We start from the raw sequence: 25,143 nt of genomic DNA on the forward strand, positions 1-25,143 counted from the left end.
TTGTGGTAGCTTATTGAAAATGGATGCAGCAGAATACTGCACTCCTTTCTGCACAAGAGTCAAGGAAGTGCATTCCACATGCAGATTTGATTTCTGCCTAGTATTAACTGAGTGAAAGCTGCTAACTCTTGGGAGTAAGCTAATATTGCTAACAGCAAACGACATTAAAGAAAATATATACTGTGAGGGCAATGTCAAAATTCCCAGACTATTGAATAGGGGTCGACAAGAGGTTTTCGAACTTACACCACACATAGCTCGAACAGCCCGTTTTTGAGCCAAAAATACCCTTTTTGAATCAGAAGAATTACCCCGAAAAATAATACCATATGACATAAGCGTATGAAAATATGCGAAGTAGACTACTTTTCGTGTTGAAATGTCACTTATTTCAGATACTGTTCTAATGGTAAATAAAGCGGCATTTAGTTTCTGAACAAGATCCTGAACATGGGCTTTCCACAACAGCTTACTATCTATCCGTACGCCTAGGAACTTGAACTGTTCCGTCTCGCTTATAACATGCCCATTCTGTCTGATTAAAATATCAGTTCTTGTTGAATTGTGAGTTAGAAACTGTAAAAACTGAGTCTTACTGTGATTTAGCATCAAATTATTTTCTACAAGCCACGAACTTATTTCATGAACTACATTATTTGATAATGTTTCAATATTACACACAAACGACATAGTAGTCTACTTCGCATATTTTCATACGCTTATGTCATATGGTATTATTTTTTGGGGTAATTCTTCTGATTCAAAAAGGGTATTTTTGGCTCAAAAACGGGCTGTTCGAGCTATGTGTGGTGTAAGTTCGAAAACCTCTTGTCGACCCCTATTCAATAGTCTGGGAATTTTGACATTGCCCTCACAGTATATATTTTCTTTAACGTCGTTTGTGTGCAATATTGCCCAGGTTTTATGGCTTCGGCACCACGTTTTTCTGTTAGGGGCATTTGCATCACTTATGTGGTTCTGGGACTCCACCTCACCCAGCAAGTCCCAGATTATGGCGCTCCAGTAGTATTGTTTTAGGGCTGACAGAGTTGCGAGTGCGACATTCGATTATGGGATCTAGTGAAGCAGGGGATACATCCCGTCGGCTTTGACCAATGTCGTTAGAATTGGCCAGAGGGCATTTATTACACAGATAAAAGAGCTGACAAGACTGTTCAGAAACAAAGGAATACGAGAGAAGAAAAATATAGTTGACATATATCAAGGCAAATAGTACTTTCACGATAAGGATATCGCGTACTTGTATTTTTTCTGTGGATAATGAAGGGGAAAGAATGGATGGAAATATTGGTAACAAAGAATACCTCATGTCACATACAGGGTGTTACAAAAAGGCACGGCCAAACTTTCAGGAAACATTCCTCACACACAAAGAAAGAAAATATGTTATGTGGACATGTGTCCGGAAACGCTTACTTTCCATGTTAGAGCTAATTTTATTACTTCGCATCAAATCACATTAATCATGGAATGGAAAAACACAGCAACAGAACGTACCAGCGTGACTTCAAATAATTTGTTACGGGAAATGTCCAAAATGTCCTCCGTTAGAGAGGATACATGCATCCACCCTCCGTCGCATGGAATCCCTGATGCGCTGATGCAGCCCTGGAGAATGGCGTATTGTATCACAGCCGTCCACAATACGAGCACGAAGAGTCTCTACATATGGTACCAGGGTTGCGTGGACAAGAGCTTTCAAATGCCCCCATAAATGAAAGTCAAGAGGGTTGAGGTCAGGAGAGCGTGGAGGCCATAGAATTGGTCCGCCTCTACCAATCCATCGGTCACCGAATCTGTTGTTGAGAAGCGTACGAACACTTCGACTGAAATGTGCAGGAGCTCCATCGTGCATGAACCACATGTTGTGTCGTACTTGTAAAAGCACATGTTCTAGCAGCACAGGTAAAGTATCCCGTATGAAACCATGATAACGTGCTCCATTGAGCGTAGGTGGAAGAACATGGCGCCCAATCAAGACATCACCTACAATGCCTGCTCAAACGTTCACAGAAAATCTCTGTTGATGACGTGATTGCACAATTGCGTGCGGATTCTCGTCAGCCCACACATGTTGATTGTGAAAATTCACAATTTGATCACGTTGGATTGAAGCCTCATCCGTAAAGAGAACATTTGCACTGAAATGAGGATTGACACATTGTTGGATGAACCATTCGCAGAAGTGCACCCGTGGATGCCAATCAGCTGCTGATAGTGCCTGCACACGCTGTACATGGTACGGAAACAACTGGTTCTCTCGTAGCACTCTCCATACAGTGATGTGGTCAACGTTACCTCGTACAGCAGCAACTTCTCTGACGCTGACATTAGGGTTATCGTCAACTGCACGAAGAATTACCTCGTCCATTGCAGGTGTATTCGTCGTTCTAGGTCTTCCCCAGTCGCGAGTCATATGCTGGAATGTTCCGTGCTCCCTAAGACCCCGATCAATTGCTTCGAACGTCTTCCTGTCGGGACACCTTCGTTCTGGAAATCTGTCTCGATACAAACGTACCATGCCACGGCTATTGCCCCGTGCTAATCCATACATCAAATGGGCACCTGTCAACTCCGCATTTGTAAACATTGCACTGACTGCAAAACCACGTTCGTGATTAACACTAACCTGTTGATGCTACGTTCTGATGTGCTTGATGCTAGTACTGTAGAGCAATGAGTCGCATGTCAACACAAGCACCGAAGTCAACATTACCTTCCTTCAATTGGGCCAAATGGCGGTGAATCGAGGAAGTACAGTACATACTGACGAAACTAAAATGAGCTCCTAACATGGAAATTAAGCGTTTCCGGACACATGTCCACATAACATCTTTTCTTTATTTGTGTGTGAGGAATGTTTCCTGAAAGTTTGGCCGTACCTTTTTGTAACACCCTGTATATACGGGTTTTATCTCAAACCTCATTCGATCTGTATTGGTTAACTGCAGTACGAGATACAAGCTTAGCGTACGTCGATTTCTTCGTTGTCGTTAGCATTAATATCCTGTTGTTCAGCTGAACTACAAAGGTCAACTGAAACACGGGATACAAATTTAACATGTGTTGTTTCTTTCGCCTCCACTACCACTAATAGTCTGTTGTTACATAGATAGTAGTACTACTAAGGACAGAAGGAGCTACTTACATAATATTTGTTGGTTGGTTGGTTTGGGGAAGGAGACCAGACAGCGTGGTCATCGGTCTCATCGGATTAGGGAAGGATGGGGAAGGAAGTCGGCCGTGCCCTTTCAGAGGAACCATCCCGGCATTTGCTTGGAGTGATTTAGGGAAATCACGGAAAACCTAAATCAGGATGGCCGGACGCGGCATTGAACCGTCGTCCTTCCGAATGCGAGTCCAGTGTGTAACCACTGCGCCACCTCGCTCGGTCATAATATTTGTATCCCTTACTTCCGTTGACCTGTATATATGTACCTGCTAACGAAAACGTGGAAATGGATGTACGTTACATTTGCAACCTTTACCTCAGTTGAACTACGCGAACAGGCAGTAAGACAACACACATACAATTTGTATACGTTCTTCACTATGGACTAAAGTTTATTTTTTCACCTTCGATGCGAATAGTATCGACTGAAAGTTATAGTTTTCATCACAGCAGTGCCAATAGTATCCCATTATTTAGTTGAGCTATGTAGCTATACACATCATTTGTATCCTGCTCTCCAGTTGACATATATAAGTAAATCTCATCAGTGTTACATATGTCTTCTTTTTGAATAGGTAGTGTCAGCATAAAGGTCAACTGAATGACGGAATACAAATTTTAGTTGTGTCGGGCGTTTCACCTTTAATATTGCTAGCACAGATTCGAAAAAATCGTACAGATACTAGTACAGGGAAACGAAAGAAGAACGACAGCTGCGAAATTTCTATTACGTACTGGAGTACACGAAAACATATGTATTGGTGTAATACAACAATGAAATACGTCAAAATAGTCAAAAGCAGTAAAAGAAAAAAATTCAAACTGAACTTACCACACGGGAACTTCTTAAAAGAACCGAAGCTCGCGTAGAAAGACATCAACAAACATCACATACCCATATACACATACACAACACACGCACACACACACACATACACACACCCATACGCGCACAGACACACACATTCACCCTCCCTTACCCCCCCCCTCCCCCCGGCATCGTAATGTGTGTGAAATTAGCTGACATATTTCGGACGATACATTTGCCCAACACGATTAACAAAACATTTAAATAAATTTGGGGAATATTACGCATCCATGAATATTCGTCTAAATGACTTTGAAGTGTCGAAATCCGGCGTTTCCCCTTCCCTACAAGACATTTCACAGCTGACCAATAACCCTATATGCTATTTGTGCAAGCCCCTGTGGATAATGACCTGAACTCAGTATTGTGATTAACTACGAGATGCTGATAAGCCCTTTCCCCTAAACCCCTATAATACGAAAAACCATCTGAAATTGCAATGGAACCCTCTGCAACGTGACATTCAATTAAGCTGACCAAAACTTACTTACTTCGACTGGGTACTACTTTAAACACTACATCGCCACACCCTTGACCTGAAACTACAGCCCCCCAAACCCATAATCCCACTGGAGGTTCGCCCCTGTTGTACTTCCTTTAGCCAAAATGCGACTCGTCAATTTCGACCATAACAACCCCCCCCCCCCCCCCCCCCCACGCCCGCCCCAACGGCCCCCTATATTTCATGTATTCCCCACAAACTTCCCTACAAAAAGAGTACCGATCCACAACTGTACGCTTACTCACACGACATTAATGGACACACAGCCACACAAGATATCTCAGACACCAACAGTACGTGATTTTCATAATGTCTCTCAAGGCGAGCTTAGATTTTTCGAACCACGTCCCTCGTCTAATGGACCGCCACAACCGATCTTTGCTGCAGCGCCATACGAATAAGTCGTGAGTACGGCGACGAGATACACTTGTGAGGCGGATATGTTCGCCGCACTCACGACATTGAACAAACTCGGCACGAGATCACACATTTGTAAACAAACAAATCGTGGCCAACATGTCTATTCCCAATAGCCTCTCTCAAACCATCCAGGTTCATCGGAACAGATAAATCCATACCTACAAACGAAAATGAGATACTATTAATTGTCCTAAAATAAGAAACTAATATTCCAAATTACCTCAATATCATTAAGAATCAAATTAAGTACCGAATGAATTGCAAACAACCGGTTATTTAAATAAATGCACACGAAGAATATTTTGAGCAATGTGTAGCGATCTCTTTTAAAATCACACTCAATTGTTTTAATGTACAATGATAGCGCTTATCCGGAACACAGAACAGTTTTATTATCTATGACTGAAATGGTTCAAATGGCTCTGAGCACTATGGGACTTAACATCTGTGGTCATCAGTCCCCTAGAACTTAGAACTACTTAAACCTAACTAACCTAAGGACATCACACACATCCATGCCCGAGGCAGGATTCGAACCTGCGACCGTAGCAGTCGTATGACTGAAAGTGAGGACATTATTATCTGTGAGTGATGTATGACGTCATTGGTCAAAGCCGGCGGGTGTATCCCCTGCTTCACTAGACCCCCGTTCTGCAGTAACTTTTACAGCTGTCGTTCCTATATATTTCGTAACGATCTTCTTCAATGACCGTCTGTCACTCTCACCCAGTAAGCGCTTTCGTCTATCTTGTGACTTAGCGGATGATGTTTTTCCGCTTTGCATGTATGCGGTGTAAATCTTTGATACGGTGCCTCTTGAAACACCAAACACTTCGGTTACCTTGGTTATGGCAGCGCTCACTATACGGGGACCAACAATTTGCCTATGTTCGAATACACTTGGCTCCGATGTAATACACTCACAAGTACACAAAATACTGTTCTGAGCATGACTGATTCTTGCAGCATATTGAGTGCATTGCACAGGTGTCAAATACAACAACGCTACATCTGCATTTACATCTGCAACGCTACATCTGCATTTATTTTCAAGCGTGCACGTCTCACGGCGTTTCCACGTTTCTGTCCAATCCCTGTATGTGTCCCATCAACCACGAATGGGTTAACAATAGAGACGGCTGCTTCTAAAGAACGAAGTGCACGGTGCAACAGGCGAATGAGTGGATCGTTGCGCAGGGGCAACGTTACTTTGAGCTGAAGCTTGAAGTGAATCGGCAAATAATGTGAGGTCAGTGGCAGTGCCCTTACTTACGCATTTAGCGAAGCAGTGCTGGGCGCATTCGTGCCGTGGTGTGTGTCAACAAATGGTCGAAGAGACCAATGAGAGGGCTGCACGCACAGACCACGTGTTCAGGTTGGACTTCACCGTGACAGCCACTTGAACCTGCTTATTGTAGTTAAGTGATCTCTTCCCTTTACAATTTTACACCCCTTCCCTCACACAGACTTTCCGAACTGACTATTCCTTCGTGCCTAAGGATGTGTCCTGTGAACTGATACCCTCTTTTAATCAAGTTTATGTTGTGACATGGATTTATTTTTTCCTCGATTGCATTCAGTACTTCATCACTAGGTATCTACAGTGCCTTTCATAAGTTTTGGGACAAACAGAATAGTTTTGTATTTACTTTGAGAAATAACAGATAATCAATTAAACGCATTATGTTTGTTATTCCAACAGTCGGAATGATATTCACAGAGCAATAAATTGAACATTTTACTTCATTTAATGACTCACAAAATACAAATAATTTAATATTTACTTGAAATAACACAGATTTGCCTTCGCAAAAGTTTTGGGACAAAGTACAGAAATTAGCCAAAGCTAAGAAATAATGAGCAATTAGTACTTTGTACTTCTACTGCGACGTTGTAACACTTGTATCAGCGGTTTTGGCATACTTTGTACAAGCTTCTGTAAGTACGAATTACTTAGATTTTTCCTTTTTCTTGCAGTCTTCTCCTGACGCCATGTTTGGACTGTATGGGAACTTTTCGAATATTTCTGTCTTACGCATATCATAAATTCTCTATAGGGTTCATGTCCGGACGTTGTGGAGGGGGATTGACAACTTCTGGACAGTTGTACAGGAGCCACAACCGTACAATATAGGCGGTATGTTTGGGGTTATTGTCCTGATAAAATCTGAAACAGTCTCCAATCCCCAAATTTTCTGCTCTCTTCTTCAAAATCTTCCTTAGAATCTGAAGGTATACATTTTTTATCCATTGTTTCGTCAATGAAGACCATCTCACCCACTCCCTGGGCCGACATACAACCCAAGCCACAACATGGCCCCTGCCATGTTTCACTGTAGCTTGCATATATTTTTCTTCCAGCACTTTGTTGGGCTGCCGCTAGACCGTTATTCGTCCATCTGGTCCTGATATGTTAAATTTTAATTCATCTGAAAAAATTACTTGATTCCACCACTCCATGTTCTTGTTTATATGCTCCTTTGCGAATAGCAGCCTCTCCTTCCTATTGCCAGGGCTGATATAAGGATTCCTTCTTGCAGTTCGCCCACGGTAATTTTCTCTGTACAGTACTCATCTGGTTGTGCTACGAGCAGCCTCCTTCCCAAACTCTTTCTCAGCCTCAATGGCAATTCGTGTAGCTGTGATTCGTGGATCTTTCTTGACCTGTTGTACTATTGCCCTCTCTTTCCTTCTCACAAATATCCTTGGACACCCTGTCTGTGTCAAATTTTCTACCTTGTCTTCATGTTTATATCAACGGACGATGTTCCCTACAGCAGTCCGCAGCAGTTAGGAGGCCTAGGTCAGTTACAAAGTCTAACAGAAAGAGGAATGTTCTGCTGCTAGGTAGTTCGCACGGTAGAGGTGTGAGCCAGCAGTTGCAGGAAGTGTTGGGGATTGAGTACCAGGTCACCAGCATTGTGAAGCCTAGTGCAGGGTTGACTCAGGTGACTGACAGCATAGGTGAGTTATGTAGGAATTTTACGGAGGAGGATCAGGTAGTGATAGTGAGTGGAGCAGGGAATAGTCTTGACAGGGACGGGGAATATGATGTAGGTAGTGACCTGGTAAAGAAACTGGTGGCACTGATGTCTATTTCGTGCAACTGTTTCTGCATCATGATCGGCCTCATCTTAACGCGGCTGTTAGGCGCTTAACATGGGGCTGAAGGGGGCGCGGATGCCAGAGTGCATGGGTCACATTTCAGTGGTGCCAGTTGGGTCTATCAGTAGATCGGGTTTCACTAGGCATGGCCTGCACTTCAATAGGTATGGGAAGGGGAGGCTTTCAAAGCCTATGGGTGCCAGTATAGTGGGTGGTGGATCACTCATGGAAAAATTCCTGCAGTAGTTGGTGTCAGAGCTGCATCTTTTTTAGATTGAAATCAGCTGATAGGTATACCTGCTTAAAGGAAGTCCCTCTAACTAAAGGCTTACATTCAGAGGAAGTCATGTTTCCAAGTAGAGAAGGAATTAGTATATTTCATCAAAATATAAGAGGTATTAGAGATAAAGTCAGTGAGCTGCTTATAGATGTTGACTCTGAAATTATTGGTGTATCGGAGCACCACTTAAATAATTTGACAATTCAGAGGCTAGCTGGCTGTTTTTCAAGGAGTTCCTTGCAGGGTCGGTGAGTGGCTATGTACGTAAAAAAGAGTATTCCATTTGAGTCCATAGACGTATCACGACACTGCACTGAACAGATATTTGAATGTTGTGCAGGGGCAGTTGAGTTTAGTGAAACTTAACTTCTTATTGTTGTTCTTTATAGGTCCCCTAACTCTGACTTCAGAGCATTTTTCCTCAAGCTTGAGGGGTTCTTGATTCACTTTGTAGGAAGTACCAGTATGTGTGCTGACTTCAATATAAATTTAGTATATGATGGTGCAAAAGAAAGGATGTTGGTAGATCTCCTAAATTCATATGATTTGATGCAGACTGTGTTTTTTCCAGCTAGAGTGCAGGGGAAAAGTAGCACAGCCATAGACAATATTTTTACTCATTCTTCATTGCTAGATGGGCATTCTTTTAGTAAAAGGGTGAATGGTCTTTCAGACCATGATGCACAAATTTTAACACTAAAAGACGTTTTTACTCAAACAAATGTCACATATAATTACAAACTATGTAGGAAAGTAAATCCAACAACAATAGAGAGTTTTTTAAATCTTGTCAAGGAACAAGGGTGACAGGACGTTTATAGTGCCAGTAACATAGATGGTAAATATAATGCTTTCCTTAATACATTTCTCATGGTCTTTGAGAGTTGCTTTCATTAGAACGCACTAGCAGTAATAGGCAGCCTGGGTGGCTGACTAGTGGGATAAGGATATCATGTAGAACAATGCGGGAATTATATCAAAATGTTAGAAGCAGTCACAATCAAGCGACAGTAGCCCATTACAAACAGTATTGTAAGGTGCTTAAAAATATTATGAAGGCAAAGAGTATGTGATATGCAAATAGAATAGCTAATTCACAGGATGAAATTAAAACCATATGGTCAGTTGTGAAGGAAGTGCCTAGTCAGCAGCACAAGGTCGACGATACAAAGTCAGTTCGTAGTAAAAATATTTCTGTTACTGATAAATCAGATATGTGTACAGTATTTAACAATCATTTTCTGAGCATTGCTGGTGAATTAAATAAAAATTTAGTTTCTACAGGGAATAATATAATTTTCTTGGCAAATGCCTTTCCGAGATTGATGTCTGAAATACTCCTTTGTGATACAGACAAGGGGGAGATTAAGTCAATAATTAAATCACTGAAGACTAAGGACTCTCATGGTTATGATGGAGTGGCTAGCAGAATATTAAAGTACTGTGCTGCAAATATTAGTCCTGTATTTAGCCATATTTGTAATTTTTCCTTTAAGAATGGTCGGTTTCCTGAACGATTAAAGTACTCAGTAGTAAAGCCGCTTTATAAAAAGGGAGAAAGGGATAATGCAGACAATTTTAGACCAATTTCTATGCCATCAGTGTTAGCTGAAGTTACTGAAAAGGGTGTGTATGTAAGGATAATTGGTCATATTATATCACACGCTTTGCTATCAAATGTTACAGTTCGGCTTTAGAAGTCGTTTAACAACTGAAAATGCTATATTCTCTTTTCTCTGTGAGGTACTGGATGGGTTAAACAAAAGGTTTCGAACGTTAGGCATATTTTTTGATTTAACTAAGGCCTTTGATTGTTGCAATTTTGTCATATGATGACATCATGGAGACCGTGGCTGTTGTCTGAAGACAAATGTTGATGGTGTTAGGACAGCAACCAGCCACAAATTTACTTTCAATTCCTTTATTCAAAGGAAACCGTTACCGGTTTCGAATCGTTGTGATGCATCCTCAGACGGTTTACACGCTTTCTTTATAACATTTGGTGCGTTTTATAGATTAATTGTCCTAAAATATAAATAAAACATAATTATAAACACGCCACACACAGATGGTTGCGTTACCGATTTTCGTTGCATGTGACTTACGTGAAACGTCGATTTCGAGTGTTTGTTTCCATAACATTCGTCCAACAGATGTAAATGCATTCCCACTGCATCCTCGTTGTTGCACACGTAAATAGTTCTCACTGTACACTTTAGATTTGTCGCTGAGATCATTTCAATCACGCACCACATGTTTTGATTCATGTTGTTGTTGTTGTGGTCTTCAGGCCTGAGACTGGTTTGATGCAGCTCTCCATGCTACTCTATCATGTGCAAGCTTCTTCATCTCCCAGTACTTACTGCAACCTACGTCCTTCTGAATCTGCTTACTGTATTCATCTCTTGGTCTCCCTCTATGATATTTACCCTCCACGCTGCCCTCCAATGCTAAATATGTGATCCCTTGATGCCTCAGAACATGTCCTACCAACCGGCCCCTTCTTCTTGTCAAGTTGTGCCACAAACTCCTCATCTCCCCAATTCTATTCAGTACCTCCTCATTAGTTATGTGATCTACCCATCTAATATTCAGAATTCTTCTGTAGCACCACTTTTCGAAAGCTCCTATTCTCTTCTTGTCCAAAATATTTGTCGTTCATGTTTCACTTCCATACATGGGTACACTCAATACTTTCAAAAACGACTTCCTGACACTTAAATCTATACTCGATGTTAACAAATTTCTCTTCTTCAGAAACGCTTTCCTTGCCATTGCCGGTCTACATTTTATATCCTCTCTACTTCGACCATCATCAGTTATTTTGCTCCACAAATAGCAAAACTCCTTTACTACTTTAAGTGTCTCATTTCCTAATCTAATTCCCTCAGCATCACCCGACTTAATTCGACTACATTCCATTATCCTCGTTTTGCTTTTGTTGATGTTCATCTCATATCCTCCTTTCAATACACTGTCCATCTTCCAAGTCCTTTGCTGTCTCTGAAAGAATTACAATGTCATCGGCGAACCTCAAAGTTTTTATTTCTTCTCCATGGATTTTAATACCTACTCCGAATTTTTCTTTTGTTTCCTTTACTGTTTGCTTAATATACAGATTGAATAACATCGGGGAGAGGCTACAACCCTGTCTCACTCCCTTCCCAAACGCTGTTTCTCTTTCATGTCCCTCGACTCTTGTAACTGCCATCTGGTTTCTGTACAAATTGTAAATAGCGTTTCGCTCCCTGTATTTTACCCCTGCCACCTTTAGAATTTGAAAGACAGTATTCCAGTCAACATTGTCAAAAGCTTTCTCTAAGTCTACAAATGCTAGAAACGTAGGTTTGCCTTTCCTTAATCTTTCTTCTAAGATAAGTCGTAGGGTCAGTATTGCCTCACGTGTTCCAACATTTCTACGAAATCCAAACTGATGCTCTCCAAGGTTGGCATCTACTTGTTTTTCCATTCGTCTGTAAAGAATTCGCGTTAGTATTTTGCAGCTGTGGCTTATTAAACTGATAGTTCGGTAATTTTCACATCTGTCAACATCTGCTTTCTTTATGATTGGAATTATTATATTCTTCTTGAAGTCTGAGGGTATTTCGCCTGTCTCATACATCTTGCTCACCAGATAGTAGAGTTTTGTCAGGACTGGCTCTCCCGAGGCCGTCAGTAGTTCTAATGGACTGTTGTCTACTCCGGGGGCCTTGTTTCGACTCAGGTCTTTCAGTGCTCTGTCAAACTCTTCACGCAGTATTGTATCTCCCATTTCGTCTTCATCTACATTCTCTGCCATTTCCAGAATATTGTCCTCAAGTACGTCGCCCTTGTATAGACCCTCTATATACTCCTTCCACCTTTCTGCTTTCCCTTCTTTGCTTAGAAGTGGGTTTCCATCTGAGCTCTTGATATTCATACAAGTGGTTCTCTTTTCTCCAAAGGTGTCTTTAATTTTCCTGTAGGCAGTATCTGTCTTACCCCTAGTGAGATAAGCCTCTACATCCTTACATTTGTCCTCTAGCCATCCCTGCTTAGCCATTTTGCACTTCCTGTCGATCTCATTTTTGAGACGTTTGTATTCCTTTTTGCCTGCTTCATTTACTGCATTTTTATATTTTCTCCTTTCATAAATTAAATTCAGTATTTCTTCTGTTACCCAAGGATTTCTAGTAGCCCTCGTCTTTTTATCTACTTGATCCTCTGCTGCCTTCACTACTTCATCCCTTAGAGCTACCCATTCTTCTTCTACTGTATTTCTTTCCCCCATTTGTGACAATTGTTCCCTTATGCTCTCCCTGAAACTCTGTACAACCTCTGGTTTAATCAGTTTGTCCAGATCCCATCTCCTTAAATTCCCACCTTTTTGCAGTTTCTTCAGTTTTAATCTACAGCTCATAACCAATAGATTGTGGTCAGAATCCACAACTGCCCCTGGAAATGTCTTACAATTTAATACCTGCTTCCTAAATCTCTGTCTTACCATTATATAATCTATCTGATACCTTCTAGGATTTTCCAGGATTCTTTCATGTGTACAACCTTCTTTTATGATTCTTTAACCAAGTGTTAGCTATGATTAAGTTATGTTCTGTGCAAAATTCTACAAGACGGTTTCCTCTTTTATTTCTTTCCCCCCAATCCATATTCACCTACTATGTTTCCTTCTCTCCCTTTTCTTACTCTCGAATTCCAGTCACCCATGACTATTAAATTTTCGTCTCCCTTCACTACCTGAATAATTTCTTTTATCTCATCATACATTTCATCAATTTCTTCATCATCTGCAGAGCTAGTTGGCATATAAACTTGTACTATTGTAGTAGGAGTGGGCTTCGTGTCTATCTTGGCCACAACAATGCGTTCTCTATGCTGTTTGTAGTAGCTTACCTGCACTCCTATTTTTTATTCATTATTAAACCTACTCCTGCTTTACCCCTATTTGATTTTGTATTTATAACCATGTATTCACCTGACCAAAAGTCTTGTTCCTCTTGCCACCGAACTTCACTAATTCCCACTATATCTAACTTTAACCTATCCATTTCCCTTTTTAAGTTTTCTAACCTACCTGCCCGATTAAGGAACCTGACATTCCACGCCCCGATCCTCAGAACGCCAGTTTTCTTTCCCCTGATAACGACGTCCTCTTGAGTAGTCCCCGCCCGGAGATCCGAATGGGGGACTATTTTACCTCCGAAATATTTTACCCAAGAGGACGCCATCATCATTTAACCATACAGTTAAGCTGCATGCCCTCGGGAAAAATTACTTTCAGCCGTTCGCAGTACCAGCACAGCAAGGCCGTTTTGGTTAGTGTTACAAGGCCAGATCAGTCAATCATGCAGACTGTTGCCCCTGCAACTACTGAACAGGCTGCTGCCCCTCTTCAGGAACCACACGTTTGTCTGGCCTCTCAACAGATACCCCTCCATTGTGGTTGCACCTACGGTATGGCCATCTGTATCGCTGAGGCACGCAAGCCTCCCCACCAACGGTAAGGTCCATGGTTCATGGGGGTTTTTGATTCATACAAAGAGCTTATAAACATATGAGTATCACAGATGCTATGATATATCGTAACATTTGACGATGATGTCCTATGTTTGGAAAGGATCATACATTCATTTACACAACTGTAATGCCTTTTACATTAGCACAGAGACATTGAATTATTGAGTTGATATTGCTAAATTAATTATAAAGTTTTTTATATATATATTTAGAACTGTATAGGTAAAATAGTATATTATTTTATTACATTTGGCATCATGAGAATTATAGTAACATATAAATTTTCTACTTGATCTGCAGATAGCTGTATTAATATTATTTGCTTTGGAGGCTGGAAAGTAATTTTTGGAAATTTTTCAGGAAAGGGGAGTTAGCTAACTCTGTTTGTTCGTTAAGGATATAGTCTGGGGTGCTGTTTTTGTGTGTGTGTGTATTTATAATTCTTCTAATATATTTATTGTGGCTCCTTTTTCTGCTAGATGCAAAATTTTTAAGTTGTGCTCAATGTTTCCCGCTGAATGGTTTTCTTCAGCAATATGGGCTGCAAATGCTGATTTGTTCAAGTTACGAAGTCTTAGAGCATCAATATGTTCTTTGTATCTAATTTCAAAACTTCTGCCTGTCTGTCCAATGTAGAATTTTGAGCATGTATCACATTTGAGTTTGTATGTTCCTGATTTGTGGTAGGGGCTCTTGGAGGTATTCACATCATGTATTACTTTTTGTTGTAATTTATTATTTGTGGAAAAGCTGATTGTGATATTTTTCTTCTTTTTAAATAAGATTGCTATTTGGTATGAAAGTGGGCCTATGTATGGGAGAGCAGCATATTTAGGTTTGGTTTCAGTGGCACACTGATTTGGCTTGAAGTGACTGCTGTGAAGTGGATCTGTGGTTTTTGTCTGCATTTTGTCGTGGAGTTTTTCTATTATTGTGGGTTTATGTCTATTATTATGAGCAACTGTTTTAATTATATTGCTTTCATTTTGTTGGTCTGTGACACTCATTGGTACTTTTTTAATTCGGTGTAGCATCGTTCTGAAATATGCCATTTTTTGTTGGCGGGGTGGCAAGATGAGTTGCTAATACTGACATCTATGGTGGTAGGTTTTCTGTAAATACTAAATTGATGTTTATTGTTACTATTGCAAATTTTCAGGTCAAGAAAGTTAATGCTTTTATTAGTTTCATGTTCAACTGTGAATTTAATATTTTTGTGCAGTTTGCTAAGATCTGCTGCTAATGTATCTATTTCATAGCTTGTACCATCAAAAAGCAGGATTGTATCATCAACATATCTTCCGTAGTATATTATTTTGTTTGAGATGTGCTGGTTGGCAGATAAGAATTTTTGTTCTATATGGTTGATGTAAATGTCAGCCAATATCCCAGCTAAGCTACTTCCCATTGCCAAACCATCATGTTGTTGGTAAAGTTTGTTGTTGGAGCTAAATTAATTATGCTCTAGGATAAGTAAAAGTATTTCTATGAGTTCACAGATCTCTGCAACACTAATTTTCTTATATTTAAGCAGATTGTTTCTCATAATGTTAATAGTCTCTTTGACAGGGATGTTCGTGTACAGGTTGACTATGTCTAGTGATGCTAATTTAGCTGTTGGTGGGATGTGGATGTCTTCAATTAAGCTTATGAGTTCATGTGTGTTATGTATGGTGTAGTTATTTTCAAATGTATAGTATTTGGTAATGAGGTCTTTTAATTTACGGCTTATGAAGTATGCAGGGCTGTTTCTTGAGTTAACAATCGGGCGAATGGGACAATTTTCTTTATGAACCTTTGGCTGTGCGCTTAGTTTTGGTGCCGAGGGATTCATTGTTATGCAGTTACGTATTTCATATTTGTTCAGTAAAAAGTTACAATTTTGTAGTAGCTTTCGGAGTTTAGTTTGGAATTTTACTGTAGGATCAGTCTTTATTTCAGTAACATTGTTGCTGTAGAAAAATTGCAAGATTTTCTCTACATATTCTCTTTCATGCATTACGATTCAAGAACTTCCTTTGTCAGCTTTTACTATGAGTGCTTTACTTTCAGACAGTTTGATGTTAATATTTTTCAAGTCTTTAAGTTCAGTGTTTTTGCGGGTATTATTTGTTTGAAGTTGTTTCATTATCAGTTCATTTGTCTTGTATGAAACTTCATTTTTCTCACGTGTCTAGTTTTGCTGTGTCACAAGCAAGTTTTGTGCAGGCTATGAGGTTTTCATCACTGTGATTATTCAGATTTGTTCCAATATTATGTTTCAGACCTTTATTTAATAAAGTGAGTTCACTGCTGCTAAATTGGATGTCAGTTGTATTAATGACTCTATCAAAAAATTTGTATAGGTTTAGCTGTTTGCTTTTATCAAACTCTGAATTGTTCATAGATTTTAAGGCTTCAATTTTCTTTTTGTGTTTGGATAAGATAATCTTTTGTTCTTTATCTACTTTATCGTCTATGTGCTGTAGGATGTGTGAGAAGTGTAAAGGTGAGAGGCTGTGTCCTAGCTGCAGGTGCAAGTTGTACATGACATTGTTTAAGTGTTCTTTTTTCTTGTATTGTATTTTAATCTCTGTTTTTAGCCATATATTGTAACATTTTTGCTTAGCAAATCTGGCAGCTTTAGTTTTGCTGTTAATTTTGACTTTGACATATTTCGGAACTATTTTAAGTGACACACTTTGTTGAATTTAACGTCTCTTAACATTAACAGTGCTTATTTTCGGTGCGTATGTTTCAGGGCCGCCTCCGATGCCGATATGGGGCAACTACTTGCAGATGCTGCTGTTCAACTACAAGTACCCATACAAGGTGCTGGACCTGCTGACGCGCCTCTACAAGAGCAAAGTGATCGGCTTCTACTTCGGGGACATGCCCGCCGTCGCTGCCTGCGACTACGAGTCGGTCAAGGAGGCGCTCAACAATCCGCACCTACAGGGACGCGTCGTCAACATCGGGCTCGAGCACAGGATGTTCGGCAAGAAACTAGGTAATCACAGATTCGAAACATACTCCCTCCCAGTCAAGGGAAAACTTCTCATTTATCATGTTCTGTAGGCTCCTCCGCCGGCCGCAATGGTCAAGCGGTTCTAGGCGCTTCAGCCCGGAACCACGCTGCCGCTACGGTCGCACGTTCCTTAATACCCTGCCAGAGAATGTACAAAGAGGTGTAGGGTTGCGAGGCGGCGGGAGCTCGCAGTCGTTTGATGTTGGTGTATGTGCCTGCAAATCTGATGGTTCAAATGGCTCTGAGCACTATGGGACTTAACATCTGAGGTCATCAGTCCCCTAGACTTAGAACTACTTAAACCTAACTAACCTAAGGACATCACACACATCCATGCCCGAGGCAGGATTCGAACCTGCGACCGTAGCACCAGCGCGGTTCCAGACTGAAACGCCTAGAATCGCTCGGCCACATCAAATTAATGGTTGTGGGGTATATGCAGTGAGGAGGGCTCCGTCGTCCGTATGCAGGCTTCAGCCTGGACATGGTATTCCGCGTACAGTTTCTGTCGATGGCGAACGAGTTTCCTCTTCTAAAAAGACCCTAAATGGCTCGGAATAGTGGAGTGAGTGCGGAGGCTGTACGGAACCGTCTCTGAGCCACACGAATTGACAGCTTTTCAAGTCCTTATGGATGAAAACTGCCCGTTCGGTATGACTGACAGGGTTGAGAGGCCTGAGATGTAGCTTGGTCGATTTGCTCGATCACATGTAACCAACTGCGACACTACCACTGTGAACGTGTCCGAGTCATTACTAATACCGTGTTGCCAGAAAAAAACTTTCTCTTGTGTGAATTTTAGCTTCGGTTTGGTGGGCCAGAATATAGAAAATTTTACGTTGCTGATCGTGGGTCTCTATTAACACGTAACATGGTGAGTGATATTACATATAGATTTATTGTGCTAAAGCATACACATGTTCTATGTGAACATTCATCACTTCCTACGAGCACTCAAGCTTACAACAAAGACAAAGATAACATTCGCGCGGGTAAAGGCATGATATCTATTGATATCACCGCACAGTGACCATAAACAAAGCACAAGGACAGACGCTTCGTGTCGCGGGCGTGGACCTTAGTGTCAGCTGCCTTTCGCACGTTCATCTCCCCAATCATAATACTTCGAACGTTGTATACAAAGAAGCTTTATAAGTCAAAAATAAATTGCACGCATGTGAAGTCTTCGATACAGCTGTATTCTTTTGAATTGGTTGGGATTTCAAATTTCTTGCTTTATGTTTGAAGGTAGCTTGTTGAAGACTTTTACACCAGAGTTCCCAGTCAACCATGAACAGGGGAGTCAAAGTCCAGATGAAAATTGTTTATAGGTATTGTATTGTGGTTGTGTACATTACAGTTTAGCTGAAACTAAGTTTTATTGTCAGTGCCTAAAGTCATTAAGTATTAAAGGTATTGGGAAATGAGTGTAAGAATTCCAAGATCTTTAAAAAAGGCTTCTGTGAGACTTAGCTGGTCATTTATTGACTGTCTGCAGCTCTTGTAAGTGTTAACACCCGTCTTACTGAACACCAAATTAACTGCCGTCTGGAACATTCTGACAAATTAGCCATACTTTAAATGCGAACACCTTAAGTTAGGCTTTACCGTGACTGTTGTTGACATTAAATGAAACAACAAGTTTACTGTTACCAGTCACCGTTTTAATTTATTTACACGACGCGTTTCAAAGGTTTAAACCTCCATCATCGGGTGGATTTACATTACTTAGTATGACATTTGTGTGTGTGTTGTGTTACGACTTTTGGAGGAACTTGTGGCACTGCCTAGTGGAGAAACAAGACACTATTTCAGAACACGGCTTTAGATTTCTTCTGACAAAAAATTAAACTGATATCTAATGGTAAACATAAAATAAGTAAAATAGAGTACCTCCAGAGGTCACAGGTTCCTATTCGCTGTCGTAACACATCACATGTATACTGTCACATTTGTTACAAATGTGACAGTAATAATGGAAATAAATAAAACGGTGACTGGTAACAGTAAACTTGTTTCATTTAATGTCAATAACAGTCACGGTAAAGCCTAACCTAAAATGTTCGCATTTAAAGTTAATCTGCCCAGTCAGGCAATCAAGGCTATTTTCGAGTACAAAAACAGTGCAGAAAAGGTCGCAATGACGACACAACACACACACACACTCCAATAGGAATTGTCTCAAGAATAACGTCATTCCAAATACAAATGTGACAGTATACATGTGATGTGTTACGACAGCGAATAGGAACCTGTGACCACTGGAGGTAGCCTACTCTATTTTACTTATTTTATGTTTACCATTAGATATCAGTTTAATTTTTTGTCAGAAGAAATCCAAAACCATGTTCTGAAATAGTGTCTTGTTTCTCCACTAGGCAGTGCCACAAATTCCTCCAAAAATCGTAACACAACACACACACAAATGTCATACTAAATAATGTAAATCCACCCGATGATGGAGGTTTAAACCTTTGAAACGCGTCGTGGAAATAAATAAAACGGTGACTGGTAACAGTAAACTTGTTTTTTCATTTAAAATCAGCCATAGCAGAACATGTTTTCAGTGATGGACACCACGAGCTAAAACTCAGTGGGACGAGCGTGTTTGCGATCACAACGCATTATCATGCGCGCTTACACTGATCAGCCAGACATTATGACCACCGACCTACTATTGATATCAACCCGTCCAGGTGACAGCAGCGTCAGCTGGCGAGGAAGGACTGCTAGCCAGACAAACGGACGGTGCATGTAGTATCAGTGAGCGTGCTGTTCGTGTGTGGAATGGGGAAGCCGCGCGATCTAGCTGAGTTTGGCCCAGGACAGATTATGATGGCCCGGAAATTCGGCAGAAGCATTTCGGAAACTGCACTACTGGTTGGTTCTTCGAGGAGTGCTATGGTGAGTGTTTTTAACACGTGGCGAAACCAAGGTGTAACCACATCCAGACATCGTGTGGTCGGGCGGCCTCAAAAAAGAAAAAAAAAAAAAAAAGGTTCAAATGTGTGTGAAATCTTATGGGACTTAACTGCTAAGGTCATCAGTCCCAAAGCTTACACACTACTTAACCTAAATTATCCTAAGGACAAACACACACACCAATGCCCGAGGGAGGACTCGAACCTCTGCCGGGACCATCCGCACAGTCCATGACTGCAACGCCTTAGACCGCTCGGTTAATCCCGCGCAGACTGGTAAAGCAGGACAGGCGGTGAACTGTGGCGGAACTAACATCAGACTTTAATGGTGGGCAGAGGGCAAGTTTGTCTGAACACACACTGCACCAAACACGTCTAACGATGGGCCTCCTCTGCCGACGACCTATGCCGGTGTCAATGTTAACACTACGATATCGGCAGCTACGATTGAAACGGGCACTTGGCCATTGGCACTGGACATTGTGAAGTGGCAGAGCGTTGCATGGTCTAATGAATCCCAATACCTTCTTCATCATGCAGATGGGACGGCGCGAATCCGTCATCTTCCAGGGGAGCAGCTCCTTGACACCTGTACTGTGAGACGGAGACAAGCTGGCGGCGGCTTCATTATGCTCTGGGAACATTCACGTGGACATCCATGGGTCCAGTGGAGCTTGTGCAAGGCATCTTACGGCCAAGAAGTATCGTACACCGTTTGCAGGCCACGTTGTTTCCTGATGGCAGTGACACTTTTCAACAAGATAATGCGCCATGTCAACAAGGCCAGGAGTGTCATGAAGTGGTTCGAGGAATATAGTGGCGATTTCCAATTGATGTGCTGGCCCCCCAACTCCCCAGATCTGAACTCCAGTGAACACATCTAGGACGTGATAAAACGTGGCGTTAGAGTTCGTCGTCCCTATCCCCGGAATTTACGGGAATTAGGCGACTTGTGTGTGCAGATGCGGTTCCAACACCCTCCAGTGACCTACTAAGGCCTCACTGTTTCCATACCACGACGCGTCGCCGCTGTCATCTGTGTCAAAGGTGGACAAAACGGCTATTAGGTATGTGGTCATCATGTTCTGGCTGATCAGTGTATACAGAGGCCATGGAGATTCACAAACACTGTAATAATTTTAATAGAAAAAGATAAGGTATTAAGTTAGATAAAAGATGGATGTCGACTTTGCTCCAACCGAATGACTGTCGAAGACTTTCAATCGAGAACGATGGCGCCAATCAAAGATAATCACGCAATTGGCTTCACGTGACGAGTGGTGGTGCCCTCTGTGCAGCTCTATAAATGCGACTGCCCATCGAGCCTTTGATGCAGTTGCCGTTTTACCTCCGAAAGTGTCTCCAGCAGTCGGAGTCGAAACATCTAGCAGTAGTTTTACATATCGACCACGGGCTCACAGCCCAGAAGTTTCAACAGATGCTCAACTCATTTGATGGAACTTCATTCGATTACCCTTGTTTTACTTTTGCTTACGTTCATCTTATAACCTGTTTTCAAGACACCAACATCTTCATCTATGCTATGCAAAACACTGTGGAAAGCATGGCAGAGGGTACTTCCGACTGCACAAGTTATTAGGGCTTATTCCCGTTCCATGCTCGCATGGAGCGGGGAAAGAAATGACTGTTTAAATGCTTCTGTGCGCACTTAATTAATCTAATCTTGTCCTCAAGATTTTTAATGGAGCGATACGTAGAGGACTGTAGTCCAGTCTTTTCAAGATATCTTCCAACTCCTTTGCTGTCTCTGATAGAATTACAGTGTCACCGACAAACATCAAGGTTTTTAACTTCGCCTCCTTGAACTTTAATCACCTTCTCAAAATTTCTCCGTGATTTCTGTTACTGCTTGCTCAGTGCACAGACTGAATAGGGAATATGCTAAAATCCTGCCTCATTACCTTCTCATCTACCGTTTCCCTTTCATGTCCATCGATTCTTGTAACTGCAATATGTTTTCTGTATCGAAGCCATTAGTTCAAGATGTGTAAAGAATTTTCTATTTCCTGATACCAACTAGCTTCCATGACATCGGCTGCACACATGTCTGTTGTCGCTCTGCAGGCATCTTCTTCACGGATGGCCCCCAGTGGCTGGAGCAGCGGCGGTTTTCGCTGAGGAACATGCGGGACTTCGGGTTCGGCCGTCGCTCTGAGAAGCTGGAGGCCGAGATGGCGGCGGAGTTGCGAGACCTGGTGGAGTTGATTCGAGGGGGCCGCGAAGACCAGGTGGGTCGAGGTCTCTGTCCGTCTCTCTGCTAGCCTACTCAGCTGGGTGGGTTCGTCTGCTACGACTCTAGATGACGGTCAAGGTTGCTTTGCTGCCAGATTCTCCCTGTCGCCAAACAATACGCCAACAATTTAAAAAGAAAATCTCCCCGATTTCGGCCATAAGCTGCTCCAAAATTACTCAACAGAAATGTATAGGATAGCTGGCAAGATTCTAAAACTGCCATTGCTGGTACACAGTTGAGCCAAAACTTTACGTCCATCTGCTGTACAGCGTGTTGGTCCAACTCTGAATCGCAATACAGCAGCGATTCTGCTTGTCATGGATTCGACTAGTCCTTGGTAGGTTTTCAGAGGTGTACGGCACACATATGTACGCACAGGATACGCAGTTTTCCTAAATTATGGACGGCTGGTTTGCTGGGCGGAGCTGACGCCCAACAGCATTCCTGATGTGTTCCGTTAGGTTTGGTGGCCAAGACGTCAATATGAGTTCAGTATCATATTCCTCAAGCCAATCTAGAACGATTCTTCCCTGACGACACGGAGATTTTCCTGCTTGAAGATGCTGCCGCTATCAGGGAAGACATCAAACATGAATGGATGCAGGAGGTCTGAAGTAATGTTTACGCAGTGCACAGGTGTCGCAGTGTATTCAGTTACCACTGCTAGCCGCATAAAAGCGCAGGTTAATGTCCTCCGTAGCATAATACCGACCACACCAGCATGCATCCGTGGCGCAGTGAATGCTTCTAGCAGCCGTTCCCCTGGATGACGGCGTATCCGAACACGACCTGGTGTATGAAGAAACGTGACTCATCAGACCAGGTGATATGATATGTTTCCATTGCTCCACGGTCCAGTCTCGATGATCCAGTACCCACTGCACACGTAATTGATGGTGAGGTTGGGAGCACGGGAGCCACGTGTTCAGTAACGTGTAGTGAATGGTGTGTTCCAGAACACTTGTGCCAGCACCGTCATTGTCCTCTGTCGTCAGATCTGCCACTGGTCGCCGTCTGTTCTGCCTCGGACAGCTGGCGAGCCTCTGACCTCCATGTTCTCTGATGAGGCGTGGAAATCCAACACCTTGTCGCCTACTCATGGTTTCACCATCCACCGGCAACTTTCAATACATGCTCCCGATAACAGAACGCAAACTGTCAACCAATTTCGCCGCATCCGAGATGCTCCTTCCCAGAAGCTGAACCATCACAGTCTGCCTGTTGTAACAATAACGCAGTGCCAGTGTAAGAGTTCTGCAACAGGTACACGAAATAAATTACTCCACTACAAGAACACTTATTTATGGTAATTCGCAAATACCTTAACATCTATCTCACATTACGCATTTAATCTGTACTGACTGAGAACTGAGTTTGTTATCGATAGTCACATCCAGCAGTAACGCTTGTCCGGCGGCTAAATCCGTAGCCACGTCACTGCGCTATGGATGGTGACGATTCAGATAGTTGTGCCTGTTTACGTTAATGCCATATTCTAGTATGGCAGTTGCTATTTCCAGACGAATTCTGCTGAAGAACTGGATCCCAGACAACTGACTATCCACCATAGACTGAACTCACTGAAGACTGAACACTGAAGACTACTCGCCGATGTGTGTCTGGCACACTGGCAGGTGGCACGTTAATTCACCGTGCAGGCGATTGGTTGTTGCTGTTCCTGCAGATCACAACTCCTTCCAGTCGTCTCTGCAAGCACATCGCAGATACGATGGAGGGGAGACCTAATCAGCGGAAGTAGCAGCGTGAAACACAACATTAGACATGGTCAATGTCGCTTAAGGCAGTCGATTTCCCCACTTCTGGCTCCTGTCATCACTAGAATGATTGCCTAGTTGTCTCTGTTAAAGTCACGTGCCTGCAAAGCCTCCAGGCAGCACTCAGACTTGCCGTGGGCAGTGATCGTGATATTTTTGCTCATTAGTGGATTATGGCAATGTTCAGTAAAGGCTCGCATTGTCACTCTGCTGTATACAAAATCATCATCTGTGAACAGCCTCACAGAGCTCCCGACGTTATCTGCTAGATCATTAGCATAAAATGTAAACAATAAAGACACTACACTGAGGTGACGCAAGTCATTGCACAACGATACGCACATTTACAGATTGCGCTTGTATCCCATACACAAGGTATAAAGGGGAGTGCATTGCCGTAGCTGTCATTTGTACTCAGGTGATTCATGTGTAAAGGTTTCCGACCTGATAATGCCCACACGACGGGAATAAAGACTTTGAAAGCGGATTGGTAGTTGCAGCTAGACCCATGGGATATTCCATTTCGCTAATCGTTAGGGGGGAATTCAATATTCCGAGATCCACAATGTCAAACCTGCGCCGAGAATACCAATATTCAGTTATTATCTTTCACCACAGATGACACAGTGGCGACGGCATTCACTTAACTACCGAGAGCAGCGGCGTTTGCGTAGCGTTTTCAGTGCTAAGAGACTGCGCAGAAATCAATGTGAGACCTACGACGAACGTATCCTTTAGGACAGTGTGGCGAAATCTGGCGTTAATAGGCTATGGCTGCAGACGACCGTCTCGGGTGCCTTTGCTAACAATACGAAATCTCCTGCAGCGCCTCTCCTGGATTCATGACCATATCGGTTAGTCCTAGATGATTGGAAAATCGTGGCCTGGTCAGATGAGTCGTAGTTACAGTTGCTAAGAGCTGATGGTAGGGTTCGAGTGTGGCGCAGACCCCACGAAGCCGTCAACCCTAGTTATCAACAAAACACTGTGCAAGCTGGTGGTGGCTCCATAATGATGTGGGCTGTGTTGCGTGGAATGGACTGGGTCGTCTAGTTCAACTGAACCGTCATTGTCTGGAAATGCTTATGTTCGGCTACTTCGAGACCATTTGCAGCCATTCATGGACTACATGTTCGCAAACAATTATGGAATTTTTATGGACGACAATTCACCACGTCGCTGGCGCACAGTTGTTCGCGACTGGTTTGAAGAACATTCTGGACAATTCGAGCGAATGATTTGGCCATGCAGGACGCCCGAAGTGAATCCTACCGAACATTTATGGGACATAATCGAGAGTTCGT

General features: G+C 42.2%; 1 protein-coding gene across 1 annotated transcript in view; it reads left to right on the forward strand.

The window, feature by feature from the left end:
- LOC124624097 (probable cytochrome P450 304a1) overlaps positions 1 to 25,143 on the forward strand; it is a 148,741-nt gene that overhangs the window by 73,920 nt on the left and 49,678 nt on the right. The window contains exons 2-3 of the mRNA XM_047149085.1: positions 16,623 to 16,871; positions 21,896 to 22,059. Coding sequence (XP_047005041.1) covers positions 16,623 to 16,871; positions 21,896 to 22,059 — 413 coding nt within the window. The remainder of the gene's footprint in view (positions 1 to 16,622; positions 16,872 to 21,895; positions 22,060 to 25,143) is intronic.

Source organism: Schistocerca americana, chromosome 1 (assembly GCF_021461395.2).
Source record: "Schistocerca americana isolate TAMUIC-IGC-003095 chromosome 1, iqSchAmer2.1, whole genome shotgun sequence".
In the NCBI taxonomy this organism is placed as follows: domain Eukaryota; kingdom Metazoa; phylum Arthropoda; class Insecta; order Orthoptera; family Acrididae; genus Schistocerca; species Schistocerca americana.